Raw genomic sequence first — 18,580 nt, forward strand, 5'->3', positions numbered from 1 at the left:
TAGCAGTTGTTACGTCAACATGATCTGTGCTTCCTTTGCTCCACTAAAACTTTGGTCTTCTTTAAGTCACTGAGTCTTGTGTATGCATCTGTATTTGATGAATATGAGCTCTAAGTAGTAGGATTAAATATTAAGTCTATATCCTTGCTTTGAAAACAAAACTGAAAATGAATGACATACATGAGTAGGATGATTTCGTGCGTGGGACCTGGTGCGATAGCTAGTGGCTAAATCCTTGCCTTGCATACACTGGAATCCCTTATGGGCACTGGTTCATGTCCTGGCTACTCCACTTCCCATCCAGCTCCCTGCTTGTGGTCTGAGAAAGCAGTCGAGGAAGGCCCAATGCGTTGGGACCCTGCACCTATGTGGGAGACCCGGAGAAAGCTTCTGGCTCCTGGCTTCTAATCATCTGAGTTTCGGCCATTGTGGCCTTGGGAAGTGGACCAGTAGACAGAGATCTGTGTTCTCTGTGAATCTGACTTTCTAGTAAAAATAAATAAATCTTAAAAACAATAAAGAAGTGAATGAATAAATTGCTAAAAACAAACAAAAAAAAAGAATTATAACAACACCAAACCAAACAAAACGCAATTTGTGAGTGAATGTTTGACCTAGTTGATCAACACTGCTGCGGATGCCTGCATCTCTCATTGGCTTGCTTGGTTTTGCCTTTGGGTTTTTGTTCTCAGTTTGATTTTTTTCCTGATAAAAGCACACCCTGAGAGAGAATAGATAGTGACTAGTTGACTTCATGCTACCTGGGAGGCACGAAGTTCCTAGCGCTCCTGGTTTTGTCCTGGTCTGGCCCCAACTATTATAGACACTTACAGAGTGAAGCATCATATGAAAGTACATTTTTTCTTGGTCTTTCAAATAAATAAAAATTTTTAAGTCAGTTGTTTTTCCTTTTCAGTTCTAGGTCTCGTTCCAGATCATATTCTCCAGCTCATAACAGAGAGAGAAACCACCCTAGAGTATATCAGAACCGGGATTTCCGAGGTCACAACAGGGGCTATAGGAGGCCCTATTATTTCCGTGGTCGCAACAGAGGCTTTTATCCATGGGGCCAGTATAACCGAGGAGGCTATGGAAACTATCGCTCAAATTGGCAGAATTATCGGCAAGCATACAGTCCTCGTCGGGGCCGTTCCCGATCTCGGTCCCCAAAGAGAAGGTCCCCTTCGCCGAGGTCCAGGAGCCATTCTAGGAACTCCGATAAGTCATCTTCTGACAGGTCAAGACGCTCCTCATCTTCTCGTTCTTCCTCCAACCACAGCCGGGTTGAATCTAAGCGCAAGTCTACAAAGGAGAAAAAGTCCTCTTCCAAGGATAGCCGGCCATCTCAGGCTGCTGGGGATAACCAGGGAGATGAGGCCAAGGAGCAGGTGTTCTCTGGGGGCACCTCTCAAGATACAAAGACTTCTGAGAGCTCAAAGCCATGGCCAGATGCCACCACCTATGGCACTGGTTCTACGTCACGTGCCTCTGCGGTTTCTGAACTGAGTCCTCGGGAGCGAAGCCCAGCTCTGAAAAGCCCCCTCCAGTCTGTGGTGGTGAGGCGGCGGTCACCCCGTCCCAGCCCTGTGCCAAAACCTAGTCCTCCACTTTCCAGCACATCCCAGATGGGCTCAGCTCAGCCAAGTAGTGCTGGGTATCAGTCTGGAACACACCAAGGTCAGTTCGACCATGGCTCTGGATCTTTGAGTCCATCAAAAAAGAGCCCTGTGGGTAAGAGTCCACCGTCCACTGGCTCTGCATATGGCTCATCTCAGAAGGAGGAGAGCACTGCTCCCGGAGGAGCAGCCTATACCAAGAGGCAAGTATCTTGTTTCCCCTGTTTTGTGTTTTATCTCACCGGTTGACAGTTTAATTGTAATGGGATCTAAGTTAGTGCTCTGATTAATGGTAATAAGGTAATCTCCATATCCTAAACTTTTCATTAGCAAACATTAAAAACATCACTCAAGGAAACCTTTAGCTTAACTCTAGCTTTCCTACCTTCCTGAATTTGTATTGCAGCATAAAGTGTCTTTAGACTCCTGCAATGATGTTTTCACATTTAAAATTTGCCTTGGATTCTACCAATGTAAGCCAGAGAACAGTAGAGATTTGTGGGTCAGCTGTCAAAAAATATGATCTTTGCCAAAATGAGTGGCCATTGGAGCTGTTAGAGCCTCTAGGACCCACCACCTACTGTGTATGACCTGCATCCGCCCATCGTGGTGAAGCGCTGCACCCTCACAACCTCCGGTTGAGACTGGGCAGAATGGGAAAGTCCAAGGCTTAGTCCAGGAAGGCCTTGTCTTAAAACCCTGAGGTGGGTGTGTGTCCCGGTAGAAGCCAACCAGGCACCGTGTTAGGAGAGAACATGACAGTGCTTTCATCCTTCTCCCCTGGGGACACGGTGAGTTTTAATGTGAATCTTGTTTGTGTGGTTGGTTGGATGGATTGGGATGGCAGAGAGGGTAAGGGAAGTTGCATTGGGACCAGCTAGATGGCAAGTGGTTTACCTAGTAAGTGATTTCCCTTTTTCTTTTTATTAGCATATTTTATAACCCTTAATTCCTTGATGCTTTGCCCAATCAATATAGCTGTTAAGGTGGTTAAGCTTTCTCCATTAATGGTACAGAAGAGATACTCAGAATCTGTACTCTGCTTCCCTTAGCACGCCTGCTTGGCCGGGATGTGAATCCCTTTTTAGGAGACTAGCTTGTGAGCTCCACTTTTCCCTGAGGAGGAAGAGATTGGTTTTTACTGTCACCACCCCTCTCCTGTTAACAAGTACTTTGTTTTTATTTGTGTTCACAGTCCATTTCATAATTAGATCTTCTAGGTGACCTGACGCAATTTTGAAGCCTTTTTTGAGGCTTGTATTTCCAAATGTGCATTGTATAAAAGCAAAAACAGTCCAAGGTTGAACATTCTATGTTAACTTTGCTGAAAGCAGCTTTTAAGGGACTGAGTGAAGGTTGGTGAGACTCTAATTTTTTTCCCTTAGACCGCATTAAAGGTAAGCAGGTTTCTGTTTTTGTGGTTTTTTTATATGCTTGTTTGTTTGTTTATTTATTTATTTATTTATTTTGCTAAATCTTAAAAATACTTCTGCTGTTCTTGGTTGTTTTCGTAAGACTTAACTGCATGAACCGTGTATTTTTCTCCAAAATGCCACGTTCATAAATCTGTAAAGGAGTAATAATAATTGCAGAAGTTGCTGTTAAGTAACCAAGTAGAAAACATTTTGTAATCTTGATTTGTTCAGACAATGAGACAATAGGCAGGTGCTGTTTCCGAGCAGATGGCTTAAGGAGCCTCTGTGTGTCTCCCTTGTGTTTTTATAACCAGGTATCTGGAAGAGCAGAAGACAGAGAATGGAAAAGATAAGGAACAGAAACAAACCAATACTGATAAAGAGAAAGTTAAAGAAAAAGGGAGCTTTTCTGACACAGGCTTGGGTGATGGAAAAAATAAATCTGAGTCATTTGCTTCCAAAAGTGATACCGAGAAGTCTTTTCGGGGCAGCCAGTCTCCCAAAAGGTATAAGCTCCGAGATGACTTTGAGAAGAAGATGACTGACTTCCACAAGGAGGACATGGATGAGCAAGATAAGGACAAAACTAAAGGGAGGAAGGAATCTGAGTTTGATGATGAACCCAAATTTATGTCAAAAGTCATAGCAGGTGCAAACAAAAGCCAGGAAGAGGAGAAGTCAGGCAAATGGGAGGGTCTGGTGTATACCCCTCCGGGGAAGGACAAGCAGAGGAAAACAGAGGAGCTGGAGGAGGAGTCTTTCTCAGAGAGATCCAAAAAGGAGGATCGGGGAGGGACCAAGAGAACCGACAGTGGGCACAGGGGGTTTGTGCCTGAAAAGAATTTCCGAGTGACCGCTTACAAAGCAGTCCAGGAGAAAAGCTCATCGCCTCCCCCAAGAAAGACCTCTGAGAGCCGAGACAAGCTGGGAGCCAAAGGAGACTTTCCCTCGGGCAAGTCTTCCTTTTCCATTACTCGCGAAGCCCAGGTCAATGTCCGGATGGACTCTTTTGATGAGGACCTTGCACGGTGAGATGTACTCCTTGATCCTCAGGGCTTAAGTGTTGTCTCCTCATTTGTCCCTGAGGACAGTCTCCTGCATTTCCCCTCCCCATCCTTGTTTCCACCTGTCTTTGGAATAGTGTATGTCCCTGAGCCATGTGCTTAGGGGACAGGCTCACTGGGGTGGCAGGCGGTGCTTTGAGCCTCTGGTGGCTGATTTCCTTGATGGTTGGGTTCCCTGTGCTGCTCTCCTGGTCTGTTCAACCCTGCAGCCCCCTCTCCCGCCACTGTCCCTGTCCTGGTTTTTTTTTTTGTGTATTCAGGATGTCATTTGCTTGTGAAGCCACCCAGGAGCAAGTACTGAATTCCTAGCCACCAGTCTGTGTCACTGGCCACCACCATCAAATAACATATCAGTTTTAGAGTTGGAAAAAATTCCTTTCTATCTATCATCACTTCTCCCCAGACTTTAGGGGAAAGTGGCAAGGCCCAGACTGCCTGTCTGCTAGGTGCAGAGGCCCCAGCCCTGCTTCGTCATTATGTCACTTGCTGAATGATTATGGCTGGCTTGGTTCATTCATCTTCTGACGTGACCCCTTCATTTGCTATGTAGTGAAACCTCCAAAGCAGAATCACTCAGATTTAACACTTGACTCCTGTTGGAGATGTTCAATGAGGAAAGGGAGAATAGATTTTGACTTCTCTTTATCATGGTGTGCTGTGTGACGACTACTGTGAACTTTGGGAAAGAAAACAGTTCTGTGGGGAGAGCTAAATGTCTTAAAAAGCAGTATGTTTTTGTGGTTTAAATGTTCTTTCTCCGTCTTCTACATGGCCTCCCTGTGTTTCTTTTTCAGACCCAGTGGCTTATTGGCTCAGGAACGCAAACTCTCTCGGGATCTAGTCCATAGCAACAAAAAGGAACAGGAATTTCGTTCCATTTTCCAGCACATACAGTCAGCTCAGTCACAGCGCAGCCCCTCTGAATTGTTTGCTCAGCATATCGTGACTATTGTTCACCACGTGAAAGGTGAGGCCGTGCTCCGAATCTCCAGTTGAGGCTTTTTGTGTTGTAAGCAGGGAGATGAGTGGGCCGCGGAGGGGACCCCTTTGCAACCCATCAAAGAACCTTTGAAGCTAGGAGTTGTCTGGGGGGAAATTCCTTTTGGAGCTAAACATTTTGAAATGCTGGTAACCTGTGATCATAACAGCAGATAAAATTCTTACATGACGGTTTGCAGTTCTTGCAAACTTGGGAGATAGGAAGATGGCTCCTCCACCTTCCAGTCATCTCTTGCAGACCTGCTGTGGATTTCTCATCAACCTACTCATATCCCCTGGACAAACGGAAGTGGGCAGGTTGGAGAATGGCTAGCAAAAGCAATAATAGGATCACCAGGTTGGACTGGTCACAGGTTCCTTCTGAAATTTTAAATTCTGTCTAGAACTGGTGCTTCCAAGGGAAGTAGGCCCCAGTTTTTTCTTGTTATTTCCAGCCAAAGGGGCTTGTGTCTGAGCCAGCTATTTTTGCTTCCTCTTCTCTGTGTGTTATATGCATTTGATGACTTAGTACTATTTTTGTGGCTGTACAAAAGGTGAATATTATTATGTCTGCCCTTAGTAGCGTAACCTATGTCTTTGAATCCCAACAGAGCATCACTTTGGGTCCTCCGGAATGACATTGCATGAACGCTTTACTAAATACCTAAAGAGGGGGACTGAGCAGGAGGCTGCTAAGAACAAGAAAAGCCCAGAGATACACAGGTGAGGACCTTAGCCTTGCACTGGAGTTTGTGGTGAAAAATGTCTCATCAATTACTAAACTCATTTTGTGAAAATCTGTGACAAGGAGCCAGCGCCGTGATGTGGTAGGCTAAACCTTAGGAGCTGGCATCCCATATGACTGCTGGTTCATGTTCCAGCTTCTCTGCTGCCATCCAGCTCCCTGCCTGTGGCCTGGGAAAGCAGCGGAGGATGGCCTAAAGCCTTGGGACCCTGCACCAGCATAGGAGACCTAGAGGAGGCTCCTGGCCCCAGATTGGCACAGCTCCAGCTTTTGTGGCCATTTGGAGAATGTACCAATGTGTGGAAGATCCTTCTGTCATTCTTTGTATTCCTGCCTTTTAAATAAATGTGAAATCTTTACACCCCGCCCCCATGGTTCTATGGCTAATGCATCTTGAATGCTAAGTTTGGGTGTCCTTTAGACTAGGAGAGCTGCAGCATTTGTGTTTGCAAATGGAAGGGACATAGTCTCATTGGACTCATTGTGTATATGAAGAAAACGGCTCTCTCCAGCCAGGTGAACTCTGGCTGTAGTGGTAACACAGTTACTATGGCCATCTGAAGGTTGGTTAAAGATCTTCTATCCTCTGGTTCACTCCCCAAATGGTTCCAGTAGCTGGAGGTGGGCCAGGCCAAAGCCAGATGTGTAGAACTCCATCCAAGTATCTCATATGGATGGTGTTGGCCAGGCTCTTGGACCATCTGTGCTTTCCCAAGTACATTATTAGGGAGCCTAGTCAGAAATGGGAAAGCTGGGATGTGATCCCACACCCAGATGGGATGTTAGTGTCACAGGCAGTGGCTTAACTCACTGTGCCATGATGCTGGCACTGTCTCCTTTTCTAAAGGGTTTGTTTAGTTTCTCAAAATACCCTTAACAGCTTGGCTGGGCTGAAGCAAAGAGCTAAGAATTCCATTTGGGTCTCCCAACGAGAGTGATGTGAGCCACTTTGTGCTACCTCCCAGGATGTGCATCAGCAGGAAATTGGGTCAGAAGAGAAAAAGAGAATAGCAGGGACACACACCAGACACTAAGATGGGTGTGGATGTCCCAGCAACTTTGCCACTGTACCACATGCCAACCTCGATTCTTCCTCCCCCATTACCATTCAAAGAGGATTGAAACTTTTTTCTTAACATTTACTAATTTTTATTGGAAAATTGGATTTATTGCAAACAAGATCTTCCATCCATTGGTTCATTCCCAAAGTAGCTGCAGCGGCCAGAGCTGAGCCAATCATGAGCTTGTTCCAGGTTTCCCACACGGGTGCAGGGTCCCAAGCACTTGGGCCATCCTCAGCTGCTTTCCCTGGCCACAGGCAGGGAGCTGGATGGGAAGTGGAGCAGCTGGGACATGAACTGACACCCATATGGGATCCTGGCACATGCAAGATGAGGACCGGGCCCCCACTTCAATTGTAATGTCTTAAAATTTGTTGCTTTATTGTTGTGTTTTTGTCTGAAGACAAAGTTTGGCTTTATCCCTGAATCTTTACTGTCATTCCTTGAATATGTTGTGCTAGGTAGGAGGACCAGGTTTGTACAGGTAGCCTTGGATTTAGGATCTGGTGGGGTGTGTTTTCCCTAATTCTAATCTTACATTAGAGTAATACATAGACTCAGATTCTCAAGAAGTTCTGTTTGAACTTGGTGAAGTAAGACTGTCAGTGAGGGAACAAGAAAATTGCTAAGTTTGGGAATGTAGGGGTTTGTTTATTTTGAAGATGGTTTCTATTTGGAAGGCACTGCTAGAGGGGGAGAGAGATCTCCGTCTGCTAAATCAGATGGAAATAGTAAATAACCATAACAGCTGGAGCTGGGTTAGGCCAGAGCCAGAAACTTTACCCAGGTCTCCCCATGGTTACAGGGGCCTGAGCACTTGGGCTATCTCCTGCTGCTTTCCCAGGCACATCAGCAGGGAGTTGGAAGGCAAGTGGCACAGCTGAGATTCAAGACAGTGCCCACAAGGGATGCTGATGTTGCAGATGACGGCTTAACTCATTATACACAGTGCTGGTCCTGGAACATAGGGTTTTATTTGTGTCTTTTTGGAGAAGGAGAAGAAGCACGTGAATGCCCCTGCTAGCTGGGCTGAGGCTAAAGCTCAGAGCATGGTAGCTGTCAATCTGTGCCTCCTACGAGGCCAGCAGGAAATGGGAGGAGGCAGCAACTGATGCTCAGTTGGCCTTAGTTCTTCAGACAGGATGCAAGGGCCTCAGTTGGTGACTCAACTATTAGATTGGGCACCTGCCTTTGGGACTTGGGCTTTTATGAATCTGTGCATGTCTGCCTGTGGGACAGGGTGTTTGAAGACTAATGAGGGGGGGACGAAATACCTGTCTGTCAACTTTAGTACTAAGAATATTACCAGTACTATTTTCATATGTAATCTAACAGGTTTTTTGTGTCTTCCATTTTAGGAGGATAGATATTTCCCCCAGTACATTCAGGAAACATGGTTTGGCTCATGACGAAATGAAAAGTCCTCGGGAACCAGGCTACAAGGTGAACTGTTGCTTTGATCAGTAATTCCAACAAAATGAGTGCGTTGGGCATGAACTTAACAGAAATGTGTTTGTTTAAATTACTCTCTACTTAAGTTTGTGTTTTTCTTTTAAGGATGGGCATAATTCTAAAAATGAACTACAAAGGGTTAATTTTTATTAAATATATCAACAACCTTTGTGAAGTGGTTAGAATATGGTAAATGACCCCAAAGTCTATTGAGGTGAGCTTGAGAAAAAAAAAAGAGAGGAGTTTTGGAACAAGTGCCCATGATGAGAGAAGAAACTTTTTGTGATATTTTTCTGCTTGTAAGTATTATCAAATCAACTGTATACATGCACTATTTGCAACCATGATTTCAAAAAGACATGCATGTCAGAGGAGAGTGAAATATTCATAGCTTAACTTAGACTGTTTATACACAACTGGTCCAGTTGGTTTTTTTTGTTTTTTTTTTCCCTAACATTGTACCATATCTATCATCTGTTGGTTACTATTACTTTAAAGCTAAACATTACCTTAGTTGCCCAGCCGTAGTTGCAGTAATGTGCACATCAGCACTGTTGAGAGATTAAAGCTTGAATGCAGTCTTCTATGAAGTAACTAAATTGAGTTTTTAAGAATCATATTTATTGACCTTCATTCACATACTACAGTTGAAATTAGTGATGGCTGTCTTGTGCTAATAAGACCTTTTCTGAAAATATTATTTCAAGTTTTCTAAACAAATTTGTCCTGCTGGTTGATGCAAGGCACTCTGGTGCAATCTCTGTCTCCCACCCCACTTCTTTCCAAGTAGTAGTCAGATTGGCACTAGCAAGTGCAACACCAGAGATCTCATCTTTCATGCCGACTGCACTAGAGGTTTTGTCCACCTGCTTTTTTTGTCTTGGTCCTTAAAGGGATGCTCAGGCCCCATTCTTTCTCAGAAGCAGATGAAAGGATAAAATGATAAACCTTATTTCTGCAACAAAGTGTAATGGTTCCTGTAAGGGTAATGTAGATATGGAGTGAACTGTTCATTTCTTCCTTGCAAGGGTTCATTTCTGCAAGACAAATCCTAGTGTGGAGGCTCTGACATGCTCTTGGGTCTCCTTGAGATTCCCAGGAATCGTTGCAAGCCACTGCTGGGATGTGGGATGTTCTGGGCTCAGGTGCTGCATTCATGCTGTTTGCAGCATGAACATGAGGTTTCTGTACTTCCTGTAGAGTTAGTGGGAATACAACAAAACAAAACAAAACCACTTTAATTTGATATTGCCACTTTATAAATGTTCTATGTTGCTATAGTGTAAGTAGGAGAAAGTGGACACTTCTAAATTCTGGTGGTTACTCAGCCCCAAACCTTCTCTGTGCTGCTTTCTCTACCTATACACTAGCCAGAGTCGTCACTGGACAGCAGGATAAGCAGGATTAGCAGGTAGCCTTTTCAGAGAGATAACTATCTTCATTATTTTAGAGAACTAGGCTTGGGCTGTGTGAAGAATCCTCACATGGCAACTTTTGTGGGACGTCCTGCAGCATCCCTCCCAAATTTGGCTGGCCTGCTGTACATTGCTGGTGCTTCTCTGTACCCCTCCATTGGAGTAGAAACCACAGTTTATGGGTGGTTGAGTTGGCAGTCCTAAACCCCCAAAACCTTAATTTTGACTTCTCTTTTGACAGGCTGAGGGAAAATACAAGGATGATCCTGTGGATCTCCGCCTTGATATTGAACGTCGTAAAAAACATAAGGAGAGAGATCTTAAACGAGGTAAATCAAGAGAATCAGTGGATTCCCGAGACTCAAGCCATTCAAGAGAGAGGTCAGCTGAGAAAACAGAGAAAACCCACAAAGGATCAAAGAAGCAGAAGTAAGTTACGCCCTGGAGCAGTCTTTCTTGTTCTTTTGGGTGCACATTAGACATTTCACGTCAGAAAACTTTTGAGCTTGGAAGTGCAGCAACATGTGTAGTTTCTTTATACCCTAACTCTGAAGTCTGGTCTCTAATTTAAATTATCAGAGTATGATCCTTGTTCAGAGAAGGCTTTGTGGGAGAAGTTAATCTATTAACCTGAGTATAGGGGTAATACGAATGCTTTAGATGTGTTCGTTCTCGTGGCAGATCTTGATGAGGACGTTATATTTTAGAAATAGCTCATAATCATTGTCAAGTAATAACACTGGTCAGAGAAACAGGGTGGGACTAGATAGGAAAGATGGCTGATCTTAAATGCCTCTTAAATTAGTTTCACTGACACTGCTAAGAGAGATGTTCCAAGTATTCCTTCAACAAAGGTGGCATTGTTGAATTTTGTAGGGCGGCACTCATGCCAAGGTCCTCAGGTTTTCTGTTTACGGTTGGTAGTGCTTGGATTTTCAGTCATGTGTCTATCCTTCAGAGTAGCTGAGTCAAAACCCCAAACTCATAAGCAGCAGTACTTCCCTTCACAGCTTGCAGCCATTAAACATGTTCTTTCCCATTTTCTTGTAATGACCCTTTGAAATAAGTTGATCAGTTGGAGTGTTGCCTATTTTGCCTATTTGAAAGGCGAAGAAACTGAAGTCAGTTGTCTGAGATCACACAGCTATCAGCTGACACCAAACCTCAGCTCTGTTCCTGTTTTTTTTTTTTTTTAAGATTTGTTTATTTTTATTGAAAAGGCAGATGTACAAAGAGGAGGAGAGACAGAGAGGAGGAAGATCTTCTGTCCAATGATTCACTCCCCAAGTGGCCGCAACGGCCGGTGCTGCACCGAGCTGAAGCCAGGAGCCAGGAACTTCTTTCCAGGTCTCCCACGCAGTACAGGGTCCCAATGCTCTGCGCCTTCCGCCACTGCTTTCCCAGGCCACAAGCAGAGAGCTGGATGGGAAGTGGAGCTGCTGGGATTAGAACCGGTGCCCATATGGGGTCCCAGGCGTTCAAGGTGAGGACCCAGCTCTGTTCCTCTTGGGCTCACATTCCCGTTACTTATGCATTGGAAGTGCTGCCGGCTTCCAGGACTGCCTCAAGGTAAAAGGCCAGGTAATCCTCAACGGGGAGTGACAGTGGAAGATGGCAGGCCCTGAGAGCTGCCAGGGTCAGGGCAGTGTCCCACGGGCATTTCGAGTCTGGATCTCTAAATTCCTCAATTCCTCTCCCTGGAATACGTGCATATTTACCTGTAATTGGGTGTTTTAGTGATTTGGGCAAAGGAAATGGCTTATTAATGGTTATCATTAATATGTCACCCTGTGGTTTTAAAAAAAACTTTATTCTGGGCCCGGTGCGATAGTGTAGTGGTTAAAGTTTATTTTGTAAGTGAAGAGTGACTCGGCCAGGTCACATAGCTCACGGGACACAGTGCTGGGATTCAGACATAGGGCTTTCTCAGAGCCTTTGTTTTGAAGACCTTTGGAAGTAGCACTGATTTTTTTTTTTTTTTTTTTTTTTAGTGGAGTCAGTTCTAATATTTCTTTAAATCTTTATTTTTGTCCACTTGAAAGGTGTGTGAGGGGAAAGGTTTTCCCTGCTGGGTCACTTCCCTATTTGCCAGGACCCCAAAACTCCATGGGTGGCAGGGGCCCAAGCATCTTTTGTCTCCCAGGATGTGTTAGCAGAAAGCTGGATCAGAAGTAGAGGAGTTAGGATCCCAGTTGTGCTGTTACTAGGTATGGATGTCCCAAAGTGGCAGCTTAACCCACAGTGCCACAATGTCCGCCTGACAGTTACACATCTGAATTGTAAGAATCCTGTGACAATAACTTAGGGTGTTTTGTTTTGTTTTGTTTTGTTTTTGGTGAGCTAGTGCTAGGAAGAGCCAGTGGGGGAAACAAGCTGTGTTCCATAAAGGATAGCGGGGAAGAAAGGGGTGGTTAGTGACAGGGTACTGACACTCGACTGGCTTCTCCGTGGCAGGGCTGGCACCAACCTGTAGTATATAGACAGTGACTCATCATGTTAAGCTTATTTGCTCTAGTCTGTAATTTCCCCCCAGATGAAGGGAAGGCAAGAGAAACCACTCTGGGAAGAGTTGCACTGGGTCCCAGGCTCAGTGACACAACCTGTTTGAGCTTCCTGGGAGGTGGGATGTGAAGCAGTGGTGTAATTAGAGCTGGATTTGAAATCCAGCTTCTGCTCAGGTCTGTCACCTGAGTCTCCCCCAGCCATGACATGAGAGGAATGGTTGTTCGTAATTATAGTGCTATTTACTGCGTGCCTGCTATGTCAGTGTTGAGCGTTAGTTAACTGCATTATTTAATCTTTTGAGCAGCCCTCTAAGAAAAGGTAATACCCCGTGAGAACCAGAAAGTATGACATAAAGCATTCATCCGCTAGGGCTGCATACAGCTCAGGCCCACTGGATACAGTCCAAAGGTTTATTTTAAAGGGGGAGAGAGAGACCGAGATTTTCCATCTACTGATTCACTCCCCAAATGGCTACTAGAGCCAGGTCTGTCCCACATGAGTGGCAGGGGCTCAAGAACTGGACCAGCTCTTACGACTTTTCCAGGCTAATCAATAGAGAGCTGGATTGAAAGTGGAACAGTTGGATCTGGTACAGTAGCCTAGTGGCTAAAGTCCTCGCCTTGTACACGCCAGGATCCCATATGGGTACCAGTTCATGTCCCACTGGCCCCACTTCCCATCCAGCTCCCTGCTTGTGGCCTGGGAAAGCAGTCGAGGATGGCCCAAAGCCTTGGGACCCTATACCCACATGGGAAACCTAAAAGAGGCTCCTGGCTTCAGATTGACTTAGCTCCAGCTAAGTCACCGCTTGAGGAATGAATTAGCGGATGGAAGATCTCTCTCTGTCTCTCCTCTGTATGTCTGACTTTGCGATAAAAATAAATAAATCTATTAAAAATAATAAAAACAGAGTCTGTGTCCAAACTGGCATTCTACTATGGAATGCTGCCATCTCTGGTAGGGATGTAGCCTATTGTGCTACAGCACTGACACTGAACATGATTAGTAGAATTGGAGAAACTGGTTGATGTAATAGGTAGGCTGCTTGCCTGTGACTCTGGCATCCCCATATGGATCCTGGTTCAAGTTCCAGTTGTTCTGTTTTGATCTAGCTCCCTGCTGATGTGTCTGGGATGATCCAATTACACCCACATAGGAAACCTGGAATAAGTTCCTGGCCTTGATCTGGTCCAATTTCGGCCATTTTTGAATATTTGGGAAGTGAATTCAGTGGATAGAGGATCCCTACTCTGTGTGAAAACCCTGCCTTTTCAATAAATCTCAAAATAACTGCAGAGAGGCCCTGGAGCAACAGCCTAGTAGCTAAATCTTCAACTTGCTTCTGCTGGGATCCTATATGTTCACCAGGTCCTGTCCTGGCTGCTACACTTGCTGTCCAGCTCCCTGCTTGTTGCCTGGGATAGCAGTGGAGGATGGCTCAAAGCCTTGGGACCCTAAGGAAGGCCCTGGCTTTGGATCAGCTCAGCTCCAGCCATTGTGGCCACTTGGGAAGTGAGTCAGTGGACAGAAGATCTCTCCGTTACCTCCTCTCTGTGTATCTGCCTTTCCAGTTAAAAAAAAATTTGGAGTAGGGGGACAGGAACTGGGGAGAGGTCCCTACATCTCCTGAATGGGTAGGTTGGGGTGAGCTGTTTCAGGTATACCTCCATTCTTTTATCACAGACACACGCTGGTCCTGTGCTTTGTGTCTGGGACCCGGCAGGCAGCTTTTGCCTAGAGGTTTACCATTTCCCCTACTTCTTTTTCTCCTAGGAAACACAGGAGAACACGGGATCGCTCCAGATCCTCCTCCTCCTCCTCCCAGTCGTCTCATTCCTACAAAGCAGAGGAGTACACCGAGGAGACAGAGGAGAGAGAGGAAAGCACCACAGGCTTTGACAAGTCCAGGCTTGGGACCAAAGACTTGGTGGGGCCAAGTGAGAGAGGCGGCGGCCGCGCTCGGGGAGCCTTTGTAAGACCCTCCCCCTCTCCCTGTGCCTCTTGATTCTGCCAGGTCCAATTGTTTCATCCGAATGCCAGTTTTGTTACCTCTACTGTAAGTAATCTAGTTGATTGGCCCCCTCCTGCACCCCTCTTTCATTTTTAGTTATTTCTGTGTTCACAATCACTTAGCCAGAAAGCTGCTTAACTGTGGTCCTCTGGCTCATAGTAAGACCCTTGGGCTGTATTTATGTTCCATCTGAGCTGTGGTTTTGAGATGAACAGTGACTACAAACCAGTTGGCAAGCTCATGGCTGGAGAGCAGTTGTTGTCTTACGCTAGAAACGTGCTTGAATGGCACACCGGGGACTGTTTTGCCATTCCTGACATTGTACTGTGTTGCTTTTCCCCATTTATTGCTGCAGCCCTTTCGAGCCCGAGGGAGAGGCTGGGGCCGAGGCAACTACTCTGGTAACAATAACAACAGCAGCAACAACGATTTCCAAAAAAGAACTCGGGAAGAAGAATGGGACCCGGAGTATACACCCAAAAGCAAGAAATATTACTTGGTACGTGCTGGGGGATAACCAGGAAGGTCTAGAGGGCCTTAGGCACTAATGGAGCTGAAGCCCAGGCCTTGATTGATCAAAACTGATAACTTAAAAAATTTGATGTGTATGGGAGAGGTACGGAGAGAGAGATCTTGCTTCCATTGGTTCACTCCCCAAATGGCCACAGTAGCCAGCGCTGGGGCAGCTGACGCCAGGAGCTTCATCCAGGTTGCACATAGGTTCGGGGTCAGTCTCAGCTGCCTTCCCAGGCGCATTAGCAGGGAACTGTGTCGGAGGTGCAGCAGCCAACATGAACTGGACCCCATATGGGATTTAGCCCACTGCACCGCAGCGCTGGCCCGTGATCGTGTGTAGACACTGCACTGGGATGTGTGTTCCTGTTTGGACCGGGCTGGAATCTGCCATGCATCCTGAGTGCTCACAGCTGCCTGACAAGATCCCAGTTCACACATACCTCCTCTCTCAGAGGTGTTCCCTCATTTGCATAGTGGGTGGTGTCAGATTCAGGTGGAGGGGAGGATTCAATGAGATGTTGTTTTAGTACTAGGTGAAAGTTTCTCCTGGGAGTTCTGTATACTGAACCCCTAGGCGGCCTGGGGGTTTGAGGCAGTGGTGTTTCTGGAGTAGACCAGCAGCAGTGAGGACAAAAGAGAAGGCTCCTGCGAGCAGAGAACCCTGGCACTAATGCCAATCTTCTTTCCTCAGCATGATGACCGGGAAGGTGAAGGCAGTGACAAATGGGTGAGCCGGGGCCGGGGCCGAGGAGCCTTTCCCCGGGGTCGGGGCCGGTTCATGTTCCGGAAATCCAGTACCAGCCCCAAATGGGCCCACGACAAATTCAGTGGGGAGGAAGGGGAAATTGAAGACGACGAAAGTGGGACAGAGAACCGAGAGGAAAAGGACAATTTACAGCCCGCGGCTGAGTAGGGGCCACTGCGGAAGAAGCCCTCATCCAGGGGAGAGGCATGCCAGGAAGACGCTGGGGAGGAGCTGCGCAGGAGCCTCTAGAAGATCCTAAACAATCTCGCCGCTGCCCGCTGCTGGCCACGCTTAAGCCTGCTGTGGAGGAGAGCATCCTTGATGCTGTGTGTCCCCCTGGACGGAAGGGCTGGCCACAGCCTGGGCCGAGAACACCACCTCTTGGGCCGCGGCAGGGTTCCTCATTTGCTGTGGGGGTGTGGGGGAGGGGCAGGGGAGGGAGGGAAAGCAATGCTTGGATTTTGGTTTGTTCCCTATTAGAAACCAACAGTTTTGTTCTTCATTTCATTTGAAGCTCAAAGGACTAATTTGATTCTCTGTATCTTTTTTCCCCATCCTAATTTCAAGAGCCCTTTTCTTTTTAGGCGTATGTAGTAATAGCTGAAAGATTTAATTTGGGCAACTTTGATTCTTAAAAAAAAAGCAAAGCATGTGAATAAACATTGAAGTGTTCACCTCAGTTTGGGACCAAACTGCTTGGATCTTTCTAAAAACCGGTTTTGTATGTCAAGGAGGAGTTTAAGGCCTTTCTGACCACCTAGTGTTCCCCTTTCTGCACAGCCATGTTCACATGGAGTCGCTCCTGGCCACACCCGCACCTGCTTCTGAACTCTGATTTCTGGGCTGGGCTTCCTGTTCCCCACCAGCAGCTCCAGTTCCCAAACTTTCTAGTCCTGCTGATCGTCTCGGCAACGGTGGAAACTGGAGGGCAGTTTCTGGTCTGTTTTCTAAGAAACTTCTGAATTATCTTTACAAATATGAGAAAATAATTTTTTCAATATTTTTAGTAATCTTTTTATAAAATGAAACTCCTATGCTCGATTAAGGAAGGTGGTTTGGCTGGGTGGTTCATGGGGTTGTTTTGGTGTTGTTTTGTTTTCTCTTTAACCTTAAGCTTTAAGTTGAAACATTCTCAGATATTTGGGGGGAGAACATCCTCTTAAAATGGGTCCTTGTGCTTGCCTTCTGGGGAGGCGGTCCTGAGCAGGAGAATCATCGGCATTCCTGCATATGTTGTATGCGGACAGCACCCACCCCTTCCCCGCCTTTACCTCCTGGCTTGTTCAGCTACTTTTCCCTTTTCTTTGCTACATTTCTATATAGTTAAGTTGGTTGTACTTGGATGATTCATGTTTGGGGGGGAATGAAAAATACTCTTGAAATTTGTTTCAACTCCTCCTGCAAATAAAAACAATAAAATGAAGTGGCAGACATGACTTGCCCGTGTTCATTGTTTCCCAGAGAGAATGAGTGTGGTGTGTGTGGGTGGGGGTGCCTCCCACAGCAGTTTCAGGACACCAGAAGATAAGGCCAGGAGCTTCCCCCTCTCCCCACCACCTTACACTTACTGCACCCGTCTGTCCCTGGGAGGGGGCTACAGCCATCCCCTCTCCCAGCGGTGACTCCACTCCCACCCCAGTGGTTTGGCTTCATCTTGTACCTTTGGTACCACAGGACAAACAGATTTTTGCGCTGAGGGTCAGCAGCAAGGACTTTGACTTGCTGTGTTGGGGCAGGAGTCAAGGGGGATAGTGAAACGGTTTAGCCTTTTGTGTTCACTGAGCAGGAAGATCACCTAGCCAGGCCACATGGGACTAGTTCTAGGTGAACCCCAACTTTCGACTCACCAGCTCCATAAGGCAAATACAAGCTTGTCAAGTTCTTCCTGCCAACATCCCCTCTCCCCTCCCAAGGACAAGCTGGAGGTGTTTTCTGAAAACAGATTAAGCCTTCTGGATCCCAAAGCAGGGGTTCTTTCCTCTGCGTGATTGGGGGGGGGGGGCGGGGATCAGGCAGGGGAGAGCTACCCTGAGGTTTGGACTGCAGCTGGGGTAGTTTCTGGAGATCCCGAGCAGGCACCACCTCCCTAAGAGGCCCAGGCTCAGAGCAGTTACTGCCTGCTGGGAGCCCCACCCAGGTACGTGCCTTTCCTCCACCTCTTCCCCTCGGGCCAGGAGAGTGAGCCAGGGAAGGCGCCCTCAGTAGTGAGTGGGAGCCTTGGGGCCGAGGTGGGGAGAAGGGGAAGCAGTTAGGTGAGAATTCAGGTGGACTGGGATCCCAGTACCGGCCAGGGGCCCCTGCAGCACTCCTCACCTGCGGGTCAGGGGCCTAACTTAAGCAGCTGTCCATTCCCAGTACCTGGAGCCTGACCTATCGGCTCGCCCTTCGCCTCCTGGTCCTCAGTGTCGCAGCCCAACCCACTTTCTCTTGGGCCCAGTCTTCAGCCACCTGTGGGACCCCCGGAAGCCATGGGTAAGTGTACCCAGTCCTGGAGGCGGGTGTTTTGCGCAACCCTGTGGGAACCGTGTGGAAGCAACGCAGGTCGGTGCCACCACCCCACTCTCCCGCTGTCTTCTACATGGAGCCGGGGACGCGGCTGCCCTGGTCCTGAGCCGCGCCGTGCCCGGTCGTCCACCCGCAGAGGTCCTGGTTCTGGCCGGATACCGCGCGCAGAAGGAGGGCGAGTTGAGTCTGGCACCCGGGGACGTGGTCCGGCAGGTGCGAGAGGGACCCACACGGGGCTGGCTACTCGGAGAGCTGGGTGGCCTTTGTGGCTTCTTCCCTAAGCGCCTGGTACAGGTGAGGCTGGGACTGGAATGGACTGCGGAGGTGGGGGTTTGGGGGGTCCCCGCGCGGGCCGCCTGGGAACTGAGCGCCCCCTTCCGGGGCTTTCAATCCCAGGAGATTCCAGAAACTCTGCGAGACGCAGGGGAAGCACCGAGACCGCGCTGTGCGCGCCGCCGAGGTGAGCGCCTGAGCCGCGGACGGGCACGCCTGTGGGAGGGGCTGTGAGGCGTTTGGCGGTCTGTGATTGGCTCTTACGTACAATGCTCCGCC

At 47.3% G+C, this 18,580-nt stretch overlaps 2 protein-coding genes across 4 annotated transcripts in view; both read left to right on the plus strand.

Moving 5' to 3' along the window:
• Window positions 1-16,952, plus strand: part of THRAP3 (thyroid hormone receptor associated protein 3) — a 50,180-nt gene extending 33,228 nt beyond the window's left edge. For 2 of the 3 annotated variants that reach the window (XM_004591579.2, XM_058678931.1), the window contains 9 exons: window positions 917-1,819; window positions 3,346-4,059; window positions 4,890-5,062; window positions 5,685-5,796; window positions 8,238-8,322; window positions 9,988-10,175; window positions 14,025-14,223; window positions 14,618-14,761; window positions 15,470-16,952. In XM_004591579.2, coding sequence (XP_004591636.2) covers window positions 917-1,819; window positions 3,346-4,059; window positions 4,890-5,062; window positions 5,685-5,796; window positions 8,238-8,322; window positions 9,988-10,175; window positions 14,025-14,223; window positions 14,618-14,761; window positions 15,470-15,691 — 2,740 coding nt within the window. In that variant the 3' untranslated portion in view covers window positions 15,692-16,952. The remainder of the gene's footprint in view (window positions 1-916; window positions 1,820-3,345; window positions 4,060-4,889; window positions 5,063-5,684; window positions 5,797-8,237; window positions 8,323-9,987; window positions 10,176-14,024; window positions 14,224-14,617; window positions 14,762-15,469) is intronic. The other variant, XM_058678939.1, reaches the window with a different exon arrangement.
• A 1,151-nt stretch (window positions 16,953-18,103) lies between these two features.
• On the plus strand, window positions 18,104-18,535 carry LOC131479663 (E3 ubiquitin-protein ligase SH3RF1-like; the record flags this gene model as incomplete). The annotated part of the gene is made up of 2 exons (XM_058661038.1): window positions 18,104-18,322; window positions 18,425-18,535. Coding segments are annotated over 2 exons (330 nt in total), but the record flags the coding sequence as incomplete, so codon positions are not given.
• Window positions 18,536-18,580: the final 45 nt, after the last annotated feature.

The sequence above is a fragment of the Ochotona princeps genome, chromosome 2 (genome assembly GCF_030435755.1).
Source record: "Ochotona princeps isolate mOchPri1 chromosome 2, mOchPri1.hap1, whole genome shotgun sequence".
NCBI classification, from domain to species: domain Eukaryota; kingdom Metazoa; phylum Chordata; class Mammalia; order Lagomorpha; family Ochotonidae; genus Ochotona; species Ochotona princeps.